This window comes from Battus philenor, unplaced genomic scaffold, assembly GCF_028537555.1.
Source record: "Battus philenor isolate CCGP_79_NKW_IND1 unplaced genomic scaffold, ilBatPhil1.0.hap1 SCAF_14, whole genome shotgun sequence".
Classification (NCBI taxonomy): Eukaryota; Metazoa; Arthropoda; class Insecta; order Lepidoptera; family Papilionidae; genus Battus; species Battus philenor.
In genome coordinates, this window is record NW_027181676.1 from 9,223,449 (window position 1) to 9,237,484 (window position 14,036).

General features: G+C 29.7%; 1 protein-coding gene across 1 annotated transcript in view; it reads left to right on the forward strand.

Moving 5' to 3' along the window:
* Nucleotides 1–587: 587 nt before the first annotated feature.
* LOC137918535 (uncharacterized) overlaps nt 588–14,036 on the forward strand; it is a 32,498-nt gene continuing 19,049 nt past the window's right edge. The window contains exons 1-2 of the mRNA XM_068761356.1: nt 588–690; nt 11,069–11,291. Coding sequence (XP_068617457.1) covers nt 588–690; nt 11,069–11,291 — 326 coding nt within the window. The remainder of the gene's footprint in view (nt 691–11,068; nt 11,292–14,036) is intronic.

Consider the following 14,036-nt stretch of genomic DNA (forward strand, 5'->3'; position numbering starts at 1 on the left):
CCATAATGATAAGTTTTAAAAAATGTTACGTTTAGTTTAATTAAAAACGTCTATTGTAAAGAAAAAATATTCATATACTTACTTAACATACACTTAAAATTTAATAACAATTTAAGTAGTACTAGTTTTGTTACTTAACGGAAGATAAACTTAAATATTTGTATTCACACTGCTAGTGCCAATGAAAATAGATACTTGTAATATTTTACTCATTACTGTTATTATTAAACATTTTGTTTTGTTTTTTATTAAATGTCAATTTTTTAGGACAATTAGTAACCCAATAATTGTAAATCATATTTATAAAGATTTGAAATGAATAAACAAAGAAATATTTATCATGTAAAAGTAATCAATAATGCAAATCACTGAAAGATATATTTACTTGCAATAAAGTAATATATCTTCGGGTAGTAGCATGAATTATCATATTTCTCACGCATCAAATAATTAACGCATTCAAACTACACTTTTGTGGTATTAGTTAAAATCAATTGAATCAAGGTTTTTGCATCTTGAAAAAAGCGTAGTGGTATAAAAGTTGTGCGAACGACCGGTCATTTTCTTAAAGTTTTAGCTCTGTCAAGATGTTACGGAATTGCATACGGTTTTTGCTCCTTTCTCTCGGATTATTTTATAAAATTAAAAGTTGCAATGGGCAATTCAGTTTCAAAAACATTTACGAACCAAGTAAGTAATGTTATTTGCATTTTATGATTTTATCGCATTTTAATTTTGTTTTAGTGCAGTAAAATATCGTGTTTATAAAATATACATTTTATAAAATCATTGACATTTTGTTCCTAATATTTCCCTACGTAAAAACTCTGTGTTAATGACTGAACATTTTTAAATCCTGTTATGTTCATTTCATATTAGAATTTGTACGCAAGCTGTGTACAAATGCACTATGACCTCGTAACTTTTTTTTACAAATGCACCCTTACTATCGGAAAAAAGATCTTCAACACATAACATGATGTCATTTTAGTATTTAAACAGTTAGCACTTGCAATCAACAGCTATTGATTCATTGATTGTGCAAGAAACGATGTAATAGCCATAGAAATATTTAGATTTGCATTTTAAATTTATCGTAAACAAAATTATGAATCTCTATACCCTTGATACTTTAAGAAATAACTGATAATCTTATTATTGAATCAGCTGTTAAATTATTTTATCTGCACACAAATTACGGATTTAATTATGTAAGCGTCATACAAACCAAATTATATATTGCGATTCCAAGGAAGAAATAGACGATCTTTAGTATTTATAATCATCATGTTTTTGATATCATCATATATAAATACTGAAATAAATCTACATATATCATAAAATATCATACAATAACATTATGAGATGAGTTAATGAAAAATTTTACTTTGTTAGTTACACTAATTACGATTCTTATTAGAACTAAAAATTTACGTTTTTAATTATAGTTAATCTCGCCTGAATCTTACTTTAGTATTATTAAATTACGTTGGACGCGATAATGGACGACAGTGGGTCTGTATAGAGCGTTAATATAAAATTAAGAAAAGGAAACTACGTAATTGTTATCATAAATTGAGAAGAGTAAATTGGCCGTTATTAGACAGGTACGTTTTACTCTCTTAAATAAACGTTACGTAAAGAATGGAATATCACAATATATAATGTATATTTAAATAGTAATACATAAAAATATTAAATATAAGAAAATGTACATAAGATTAGCGCTAGAGTTAAAAATAAGTTTGTTAGTATCTTTCAAAGAGGCAATTGTGTACGGTGTTAATAAACTCTCTAGTAATGTCTCTAAATTATTGTATAACATTTTTATAAAGTTAATACAATAAAAATTGTTAAAAAAATTCCAAAAAGTGATCACAAAGAATATATGATTGTTCTCATGTCATAGCTTCAAGGTGAATGTTACCATAATAAGGAAACTCAATCTGATTCTAGTTTCAATCAAACTGAGCTCTTCTGGCATTCTCATCGTGACGTATAAGTGAAAATCATAAGTGATAACTGTTCATAATCATAAGTGATCACTGTCAATTATCATAAGTGGCCAATTTAATGAATAAATAAATAATTAAACCAATACCGAGGAATGCAAACAACGCAGGAAAAAACATTAACCTTCGTTAATCATCTACACATTTCGTTTACTGTATTTATATATAATATAGTTATTTTTCCTTATCTTTAACGTGTTTGTAAGGAAATCAGTCGTATATAACTAGTCCGACAGAGTTATGAAAACATCGTTTTGATTTAAACAGATGAATAAATAACTTTTACGTGTTTTCTTATAACTAACAATAATACAGATAATTTGCGGACTATTTGTGCTAACATGTTCTTTTATATTGTGTTAGAGTTTTTATTATCTTATACACAAAGTTATCATACAAACCAGGCTGAGGAACAGCTGACTACGCGTGCGACGGTTCCGAGAGCACTATATCAAAATTCAAAGTTGCATAGCTTTACTTATAATCCTAATACTTTAATAACATGTCATATACGCTTGAAAATTTTAAGACACCTATCAACCTAATGTAGAGGTTGCAGTTGTTAAATAACAGTCGGAAAAGCCTTCGTGATATCATAATGTTAATCTTATAACGTTAATAATACTTAAAGAATATTGTCGATTTGAAATTTGATACACTAAAATTTATAACGGAGAATGGTTCAGCTTTACGTCATATTTTGGAAGGTCAGAACTAGTGCGCGTGTGTTTGCGCAAATGTTGGAAATTATAATTTGATACTTGGCTTATGTGGTTTAGGAGTCGTTAACGCACTGGAGCATATGGTAATAGTAATATCATAATTGATAGCTGTTGTTTCGCCTCTGATTGTGTTACACATAAAATACTTACGGTTATCGGGTATACGGGTATCTTTTAAATAACACATTCTAAGTAAATCTTTGAAATTTATTGCGAGGTCAAAGATTACTATTTTATATATATTAGACGACAAAATAGCACACATACACACTCACACATTGTATGACAATACTTAACAATAGTTTCGGAGAAACCTTAAGGGAAGAGCGAAGTGAACTCGTACATGCAATAAATACATTTTGCTTAAAGGGGATTTCATACCTTTAAGTTCATTGTATCGGAAGTTAATCGAAATTTTGAATTTTCCACTTTTAAGTTATAGTAATTATAATAGTATTTGTGTGTAAATTTTTGAAATAGAAGGAATGTAATATATGTGTGTCTGTGCTATAATACAATAACACACGTTCTTAACAAAAGTCAATAGATTTCTTTACTTAGTGTTTGAGGTGATATTGCTAAATATAAAATTCGTCCAAACAGGTTTAAGTATTGTTTATACAACATTTAATTTAATCAATGTACCTTTATAACAACACAGCGCCTTTTAGAAAAATACGATATTAAGTTACAGATGTAGACTAACAATTTTGTAACAGAAAAATAAATATTTTTTTTTCATGTTGACTTTTTTAGTCTGTCTCTTCTGTTAAAGTAATTTCATTTTGCCCATATCGACATTCATTACATCGTATAGACAAATCATATATTCTATTGTAACTCAAGAAGTACTTTGAGTACTTTGGACAAGCTTTAATTTTATTTAATTTACCTAATGGTTATTTTTAAAGGTTATAACAATGAAAAAAAAGCCTCGTAAATATTGCTTAACATGTTCACGCTTACACCGACGTGATTTTAAAAAATAAAAGAGACAGTAAAAGTGTTGCGCCGTGAAGTTGAATATAAAGGTCACCGTGGTTGGTCCGTGTGTAAATCTAATATTCTACGAGAGTTAAAAAAGGTCAAAGTAAAAAATGCGCGTTATTTCAGCGTTAAAATACTTTGTAGAAGTATGTATTATGTTGAGATGGAATTTGAAGCTAAATATTTATTATTTTCTATATATTCATTCCGATAGAAACCATTATATATTTAAACTAAAGTTAGAAAAGCATAGAGGTGTAAATGATCATAGTTATTACAATAAAATCATTTGGACTTAAGTATTTACATACGCTGGTATTATTATAAACTAAAGGTTTATATAACTGGCCAGCTTACAAATATTATAAAAAAATTGTAATTCGAAAATAGAAATCTTTGGTAATTTTCTTCGCGTACATCATCTTCATAATAATTTTCACAAACATGGCGCAACTTAATTATTAAGTTTTAGCATCTTTATGTTTTTAACACGTGGAAATTTTCTTTGTATGAATTTTCACTATTATCGTTGCGGTCAGAATCAAAGTCACGCTCAACTTCGGTAAGATTTCAGTGATGAAGCTCCATCTTGTGCTACTATTTACAATTGCTTTATCGAATTAAAACGTGGTCATACTAATTTCTGGATGATCTGCGTGAAGGATGTCCTTTAACAACGTTAAAGTTAAGGGGCACATGATAAAGTCTGACAATGTCCACCAGCATATTTGAGTAAGCTTGGCCATTCGTATGAATCAAATTTAAAATATTTTGTATAGTTATTTACGTATTAGGTTAGCTTTGTATTAGATGAGTATCTAATGTTTTGACTGAATCACAAAAATTACATGAGGAATGGTGGCTATTGCTTCTCACAAGGGCTTTACAAAATGAATAAGACCGATCGAATCTAGTTTTAAATAGACCTTAAAAATAAAAACAAAATTTGAAATATTTCTATATTCTAAAACGATACAAAGTAAATTCAACATATCACTGCTTGTGAATGTGTGTTGTGTATATAGAAAATGGGGTAGTTTATCGTTGATACAAGTGAAGTGTGATCCGCCCCTCGCGTGAGAGCAGAGGCCCAAAATCTTATTAATTTTATACCATAAAGAAGGCACACGCTCGAGATCTCGCTCTTATCTTGCCCAAATAAAATCTTCCTTCAGAACGTGATTTTGACGTTTGTTGTTGGATTTATTTGCGCGCTGACTATAATACTCGGCGTTTAAGTTTAAGAACAATCTTATCTTTGTAAAGTTAACATTGTTATTTAAGTTCTTAACATTCTTCTTCGTTAAAATTATATAATTCTATGTCTGTGAAGATTAGTAATACGTTTTAGAAATACTTAAAACAATTAAAACTTTGCTATATTTAGATAAAAATGTGAGTACTTCCAGCACAGAAACATTGTCTATTATTTCGGGCTGGATTGGTAAGTTTATATTCGCTCATAGAGCCTTGGAGAAGGATATGTCATGGATTTCTCAACAAGATCGAATCAGAAATCAGGAAATCCTTAGACGAACCACAGTAACTGACATAGCCTAGGAGATCGCCGTTCCAGTTCCTAGACGCCTACTGCAAGGCCTAGGCCTCCCTTAAAGACGTCTATGGGGGTTATACCATAATCGGCACGCTTGGCTGACGGGTTGGCGATCGCGGTGTGATATTATGGTACATAAACAACGCTGCTGTCCATCCTCTGTAAATTTATTTGTAAACAGTGGCAATAGTATACAATTAATGCACAAAGTGTGAAATTTTTAAGATAGTATCCCGGGAATCAAACCTGCGACATACGATGGCAAGTCTCAATCCTTTACAGCAGGGCTACCACTACCTAGCAAGTAAGCAGGTTAAGTTGGCAGTATTTCTTGGAGTGATTGCAAAAGTGAGATCTCTACTTTTTAAGCTATTACTGAAAATGAGTAAAGCGTTCTGTTCGATCAGTTGGTAATACCAAAGTAACTTTTTCTAGGCAGCAATGTTCTGTATTACAATATATCGTAAGGTGTCTTTGATTTATAATGTAATAAATCGAAGATTTTTTTAAACAAAAACTTAAAGTCCATTAAAAGTCTGAATGATTTTTTCAGTTATAACAATGATTGGATGTTAATAGCCCCACTAATGTTAAAGTGACCAAAAAAAAACTACATATGAGTTTGTTTCGATTTCTTCTCGGGCCAGAGCGTTTTTGGATTTCTCGTAGCTTAAAGTTGAAGAATGCCATTATATAGGAGCTCAGTTTTATTCGTTTCTTACAAATTGGCCTCTTCTGGCATTTTTCTCATAACACACACAAGTGGTCACTGTAAATGAGTCGTAATAAACAACTATTAATATCTATTATCACTAACATAACTAAATAAAAGAATATTAAAGAGTAATTTTGTAAATTTTGCAATTTAACGCAAAATTTGTTCTGAACGATACTTTTTCTTCAGCTTATTGGCTTAAAATTTAACCTGGCTATTAATGGTTTCCTTACATTGACTTGATGGCGTAACTCGGTGGTTTCGGGTAGAGTTATAAAGTACAGAAGAGTATATAGAAGTGCGTTCATAAAAATTAGACAAGCACATCATATACGTCTATAGCCCATACAAGCGATAAATTATTACGACTATAATTATATATTAGTATGAGTTTTTAGTATAGTGGGATATTACATAATTTTTCATTTTAAAATATAAAAGGTCATCTAGTGAATGTAGATTATTATCCGTTAATGGCATTGTTTCGGATTGTGTAATACGGCGATTTAACCGATTATTGTTTCGATACAGAATTACATTCACGTAAATGTCAATATATAAAAATATATTATTAATAGCAAAGTAATCAGTAGCGTAATTTTCTTGGAAAAAATTTGCTTTGTTATTAGACAATACTGTCGTATAATTTTAAATAGAATTCTAGTCAATATGTACGTTACTTTAAATTTTTTTCATCATTATAAATCAACTGAACCTTCATAAAATCTGATCAAAGATTTTAAATATAAATTCAAATTAACTTTTTTTAAGGCAATAACATGAATATTTAAGATTTAATACACTGCGAAATTTTTCATTTTATCAACAAGTTAATTGAATTAAAGAGATAATTTAAAAATATATCATTTAAGGATAATTTATTTACTGGTATTTCGTTTATTGGTATTACGACGTTCACGTTATTAATATGTCTATTAATTAAAACTGAGAAGATCATAAATATTTAAAACTGGTTTCAAACATTAAAAGAATAAATATGCTATACAATAATTTGTAATACAATGTAATGTACAGAACTATTATAGAGTTTATAACCTTTACACATCAGAGAATACTTATTTATTAAGAAAATGAACACCAGAAACTCAGTTATTTTAATGCATTAAAATTATTTTTAAATACGCTCCAATGCATCTGCTTATTTAAATAGTTAACTTTATGAAAGTTTTGTAATACAAAAATCTAAGCTTTATGGATCCATTGACATCGTAATGAATTACTACATAAGTGTGAATCTCTTATATTTTATGTGCGAGAATACCTATTAAATTATTTTTAAGACTTTTTAAGTGTTTCATGTAATTAATAACTACTTACTTTTTCTTTTATATATATGAGAAGAAAGTTGTTAGTACGAACTTGTCAGTACGAACAGACGCTGTATTAGACGACTTATTCACTCTGTTGTTTACCTATCTATGTCGCAGGTTAAATTGTAACACAATAATACTTACGTACGTTACGTACTGTTAAGCTCAAAAAATATGTGGCTGTATTTATCTATACGAATATAACTATACTATTACTTCAACCAGCGATCGCTAGAGCAAATAAATTTAACGGATGTTGTTGGGTCGTGTACTTTACTATTCTCTAGTTATGTTTATTAAGAGATACACGAGTAAACATATTAATAATCAAAAGATTGTTAGTTCAATTAAGTTAAATAACTAATTCATTGAAATTATAAAAAAAAAACAGTAATTTTATCTCATTAAATCCTGCATCTATTTGATGATAAAAGACTGATTATATATTAAACAAATAATAGCGTCTACAGCACTATCTGAGAGACACATATTTTAGCGAAGGCGCTAGTCCGTGACTCGGGCAATTTACTATACCACTTTGCTTTTCATTTGATAAATGACAAAAGCAACCGCTTAGACCGAGTACTGGGCTATCCCAACTATGCATTACAACTGTTTATAAGTCCAATGTTCTAAAGAGAATTGTGAATATATATATATATATATATATATATATATATATTACTAGTAACATAATCCCATTAACATAACAACCTACGATAAATTTCTTATTAAATATAATAGTTTTACGACTGCTATAATTTAACAGACAACAAAGAGGTGATTAAAATTGATATCAAAATTTTATTTAAGTAATATAACTAAAATTATTTGATAGCGTCTGAAATATTTTGACACATTTATGATGGTACGAATTAGCGTTTAATTATTGTGATATATAAGATACATGGCTATAAAATAAAATTGCCGATTTATATCTGCTAATTTATCAACCAGCAAATTGGTATCTCGGTCACCTCTGTTTCTTAATTAATATTTTTAATTATGTATAAATTGTATAATCTTTTATATGATTTAAAACGATATTTAAATCGCATAAAAACTCGTTTTCTGATTTCGATTAAAATGAATAATTTCTTTCAAATTGGCAGTAAGTATGCCCTTATGAAACATACTAGGCGAGCACAAACTTCGGGACTTTGAGAGAGCTATGTCCGGGATCTCTCTACGAGATCGAATAAGGGATGAGAAGATTGGTAGACTAACATTTGTAAACGGCATAATCCAGAAAGTTAACAAATTGAATTAGCAGTAGGCGGGCCATATAGCGGATAGAATAAATGGCGGCGGGAGCCTTAAGATTTTGGATTCGTGACCCGTACTATTGAAGGACGTTCTCTAACAAAGTGAACAGATGACCTTATGGTCTTCGAAAGATGCTGTCCGCTTCCTATTAGAAATCCACAAGGAAGGCCTATATCCAACAATAAATGTCTTACGTTTTAGGTGAGTCGTTAGGTGTAGTCAGGTTTAATTTGATAAAACATTACGAGAACATTGTAATTTGTGAGAGACCTATATTCAGGCAGGCAATTCCTTGTATCATACATAGTAACTTGTATGAGTTGACGTTGTTGACAAGATTTCGTAAAATTTTGATAAATAAGTAATTAAAATATTTCATCATTTATTTGATAAATACATTATTTTTGACGGGTGTTAACTGCATTGAACAAAGCATAATTAAACACATTTTTTTATCTATTAATACATTCTTATCCTTCTCCATCTTTCTCTGGAATAGTAATGTATTGATAATCATAATAATAAATTCAGAGATTATACACGCTCAATGAAAACACTAATTGCCTTTGCTTAATACCGGATAATACATGCTATGTATATGAGACAACATAAACCCCTTATGTCGTCTTGAGGAGGTGGCGCGGCGGAGTAGTTCCTTGATATATTTATAAATATCTGTTAATTTAATTAAAATCATTTAAAACCGAAATGACGATGACTATTGTACATATAAAGTCGTTCTAACAATTATTTTAAAAACTTGCTTTACGGGTATTATAATACAAACAAAAAAGTTGCTGATAAATTCTTACAATTTTTATTAAAATCGCTTGACGTAATTTCGGATAAAATTTTTAGTATCATTTTACGGAGATCATTACTCTTAAAGTCAGCACATCCACTTAATGGCATAACTGTACACATCTCTCAGTCAAACAAGTTTTAAGTAACCAGTTCAGTAATGGTCTCCATATTCGGTTATTCTTATATCCGTGAAACCCGATACGTGTTGCTATATTATATACAAAGAAATGTAACTAATTTATCACATAAATTTGCGTGAGAGCAAAGTAACACACGATTTTAATCTTCAATTAACAAGTTTGAAGGGACCTCTGAATCAATAAGACGTGTGACGACTAACCTCTTGGTCCATCCGCTACCGTGATAAGCCTCTCGAAGCAACGAGAACAAAAAAAAAATCAACAAATGCCTATTAAGGATTTTTTTATTTTATAAAGTCTTATTACGTTTTATATATTATACATAACCTTTGCAACAGGACCATTTGAACTAAATTAATAAGTGCAAAACAATGGGATAATATCTGCTGCATTGCACGAACAAGCTGAAACTAACTGAAACACTTAACCATGAAGTTGTTAGCAACTTTATTACAGTTTCAAGGTTTCGTTTCTCGTTTCAATACTATAACATTTACATCAGCTAGAAATATGCTAGAGTGTTGTGGGCCAGCTAAAAAAAAACTTGGCTTAAAAAGGGATAAAAGTTTCTTTTTATTATGGCTGAAACATGAATAGTTAAACTAATGGATGAAAACAAAAATAATGAAGTACTAAGACGATAATACTAGAAAGCAAAAGAAACAAACTTGCTCCAAGAGCTCAAAGAAAAAACTATGTAGTCACATAGTCCAAAAGATGGAGGTATCATAAAAATCTATTCGTTACTAAATAGATAGATAAAAAGTTCATAAGATTGTAGTTTTTGCTGTAGTAAGTAAAACCCTAAATCGCAAAAGTCATAGAGACATACAGACAAAAAACGAAAACGATGGTTTAACACAATAAAAATAATTAACACCGCCGTACAAGTTGAAGTATATTTAAATTAAATAAAAACGACGTGAATACTGAAAGCAGTAAGAGTAAAGACGTACTGAAAATAATAATTGATAATGATTTTTTTTATACACAATTTCAATGTTAAGGCATATTTTCATCTTAATACCTATTTCAATATTAATTAAACTGTGTTAATACATCCGATCGTAATAAGCTTTTTTTTTAAAGTATAGCACTGGGTAAGAAAAAACACAAAATTTACCTTACACAAAAATTAAATTCTTAATGAATCTGGAATACCTCGTTACCATTAATTAGCGCCTGAATAAACATTATTCTTTTTGCTTTACTTCTAAACAGAATTGAGTGGCATTGTCAGCCAATTATCCCTTGTGATATTTTTCACCTTATAGACCAAAGGTTTTAAAAATGCAACTCCAGCATTAAGACCGTAACTTGTATTGCAAATGATTTGATTTTAAGTCACGATTTTCACATGAGAAATGCATCACGCGAGATCAAACTAACAACACTCGACTGGCAGAAGCGAGATGATTAATTAACACAATGCCTACCATGCAATGTGAAATCTTTTCCTATTTATCTATTTTTTAGCGATAAAATAAATCTTTGTTACTATAATATGATATATATTTATGATAATTTTTTATGCAGCGCCTACACCGTTGCCATTCCCACCATGCAGAGCTGACGATGTACCTTGCCTCCGACGTGGGCTTCGTACCTTCTTCTTCCTCATGGACACCGGGCACATGGGCATGCAACCAATTGATCCAGCTCAAATCAACAGCGTGGTGGTATCCAGGCCTGAAGTGACGGTTCTGCTTAGAAAAATTAACGTTACCGGCGCCCGATGGACAAAGTTAGGGCAGAGGAGGTAATAAAATACACGTTTTATCTTACCAAAAAATATATATTGGATATGTGCATATAAATAACGTTAGCGTTCTTTTTCATTAAGTCACAGCACATAAATGTAAAATAACAATTTTTATAAGATACGACGACTACGAAACTCTACTAGATTGATACTGTTTGTGAAATCTTGTAATTAATAAATATTTAGCTTTCTTAAAACTGTACTATGAATAAATAATGCGATACGACTAACTAAAAATAAAACAGGACTAGGTTAGATGTATCCTATTACAATTTGGAAAAATTAATAAGATTACTAACAAAATACCTAGAAACATGTCTTTTTTTTTAAAAAAAAGGCTTTCGATGTTTTATTGAATTAAAGCTTCCAAAAGATGTTGTTAAAGTCCATTTACAAATTCTGCGGTCTTGAGGAAACAGAGCGCAGAAGACACTTTGCCTAAACATATTTTACATTATTTAGCTCCAGGGCGTCACTCAGAAAATTTGGCTTAAGTAAAGGAAGTCCGTTACATGACATGTGCTATTATAGATTTGAAAATATATACCGAGTCGCGTACCATGTAATCGTGGTTGCATTAAATAATACAGTTTTCTTCTTTTGTCCATAATTATATATATTTTTAATAATTAAATTATAATGTCTTGATATTCAAACAAACAATACATTACGTAAATATTACGTATAGTAAATAAATGTTGTCTCCAAAAAAGCTACCGAGTCATTTACTTCAATTATAAATACATGTGTCAAACTAAGCTTTTTTATACCATACACAATCTTAACGTTTACAAATGGACGTGTCAATTTTACATTATAATTATTTCCACTATTCTTGTTGTTTTTGTAATGTGCTTTTATTTTAACCATTAATTGTGACATTTAGCGTGTCATTAGAACCATTACGTTTGTGTTTGTTAAATTTGTTTTTAATATAAATCTATAGCGAAGCAAATAAAGAAGATCTTTTAGAACTTAACTGTACAAGCAAAACGTAATTTCCAGTCACATCTGATTCGTTATTACAGAGTAAAATAGGATACATCTGTTTGATGAATATTTGATTTTACGTAAGCTTTGACGAAAATATACATTGACGCAAGTCGCTTCTCAAAATCTTTCTGATCTTTTAATCCTACTAAGATCATTAAGAAAGGATAAAGGTAAAGGTAGTGAAGGGAAAGTGTGAATAAGTTTTGGTAATCCGATAATATTTGGAGTCGTAGTTCGATCCTCTCGGGCAATTAAATGAGAATATTAAATGTTTATCAAGTGAACACTTCATGAAACAAAAAGTAAAATAGTAGCTAAATTACACTACATATTATAATATTTAAAAATCAAACATAATGGATTTAAATCAATGACTCCGAGCTACTTCATTTTATATTAATTCTAACATTAAATTATCCATTTCTAGATTTTTCTTACCTTAATGATAAATTATTTACTTTTAGACGTTCTGTTTTTTGCACGGGTTATATGAAATATTCCAGGTCAACTAAAGAGTTGGGTGTGAAAAGTTTACATTTGGATAACAACTCTTTAATAAATAAATTTCCAAGTCGTTTACTTTTATATATAAGATACAAACAGGAGCGTTTTGTATATATGTATGTATAAAACATTATAAGTAACACAGCAAGCAACCCACGTATGGCAATATTTTTTTCTCTTAATTCTTCGCTATTTCATTATATGTTTTATAGTATGTTTAAAAATACGTGACAAAGATTAAAAATCTAGTATTAATTTTTAGGTAATATGAGAAAGCAGTGTTTACATGGCTAAATGTACGCAATTATAGAGTTCAGGGGTAACTAAACACTAAGAGATCCCAACTATATATTATAATGGTTTTTAGTTGTGGGTGTACACACTTTAAATGGGTGTATGTAAAAGTTATTTGTCGTCTATTAATACACGGTACACCCTATCCAAATATAAATTTCGGAAAGCGTGAAGCGTGAAATAACGTGAGTAAAGCGTTGTCAAAATTTTGATTACTACATATTATATCTACATATTGATAACTATCTGTCCCTGCAGACATTTTATTGTCAGAAGTCATTGGCCTAACGCATTCCAATAAAAAATAATTAATGTATATCATATCAGAGTGATCACTTTATACACGAAAGGAAATTGGAAATGAGATTAAAAGCTTCAAAACTTTTCACTGAAAAATGAGCTGCATATACATACATTCACCCTTTGAACACCTGTATAAAACAAAATGTACATCTTTTATCCATTTTTCTTATGCTTTACTTGGATCAAAATTATAACCAACGAATCTAAGTTACGTTAATTTAACATTCATTATTGTACACGCTATAAAATATATACGTAGTTTTATAATGATAAAGAAAAAAGTACTATTGGTGGTCTTATTCCATGGTGCAATTTCTTCCAGACAACCATAGTATGGAAATAGTAAAAGTATAAATAACGCACAACATACATACATATGAATATAGCATATATACTTTAAATAAATATGTAAAATAATGCTTAAAAATAACTCTTAAATTAATGCATTATATAAAATAAGGTTATGTACATTTGATACGCATTTTTGGTATAGACTTAATAACCTATAATAAATATATGTATATAATGTACATATATATGTATACTTCCAACGTCCATATTATTTTAATCCCTTCCGTTCATTCACCAAATCACGCTTCAAAAGAGACATTGATGCTGGTGGACGTAAATTTTCGGATCCGTGAAGAT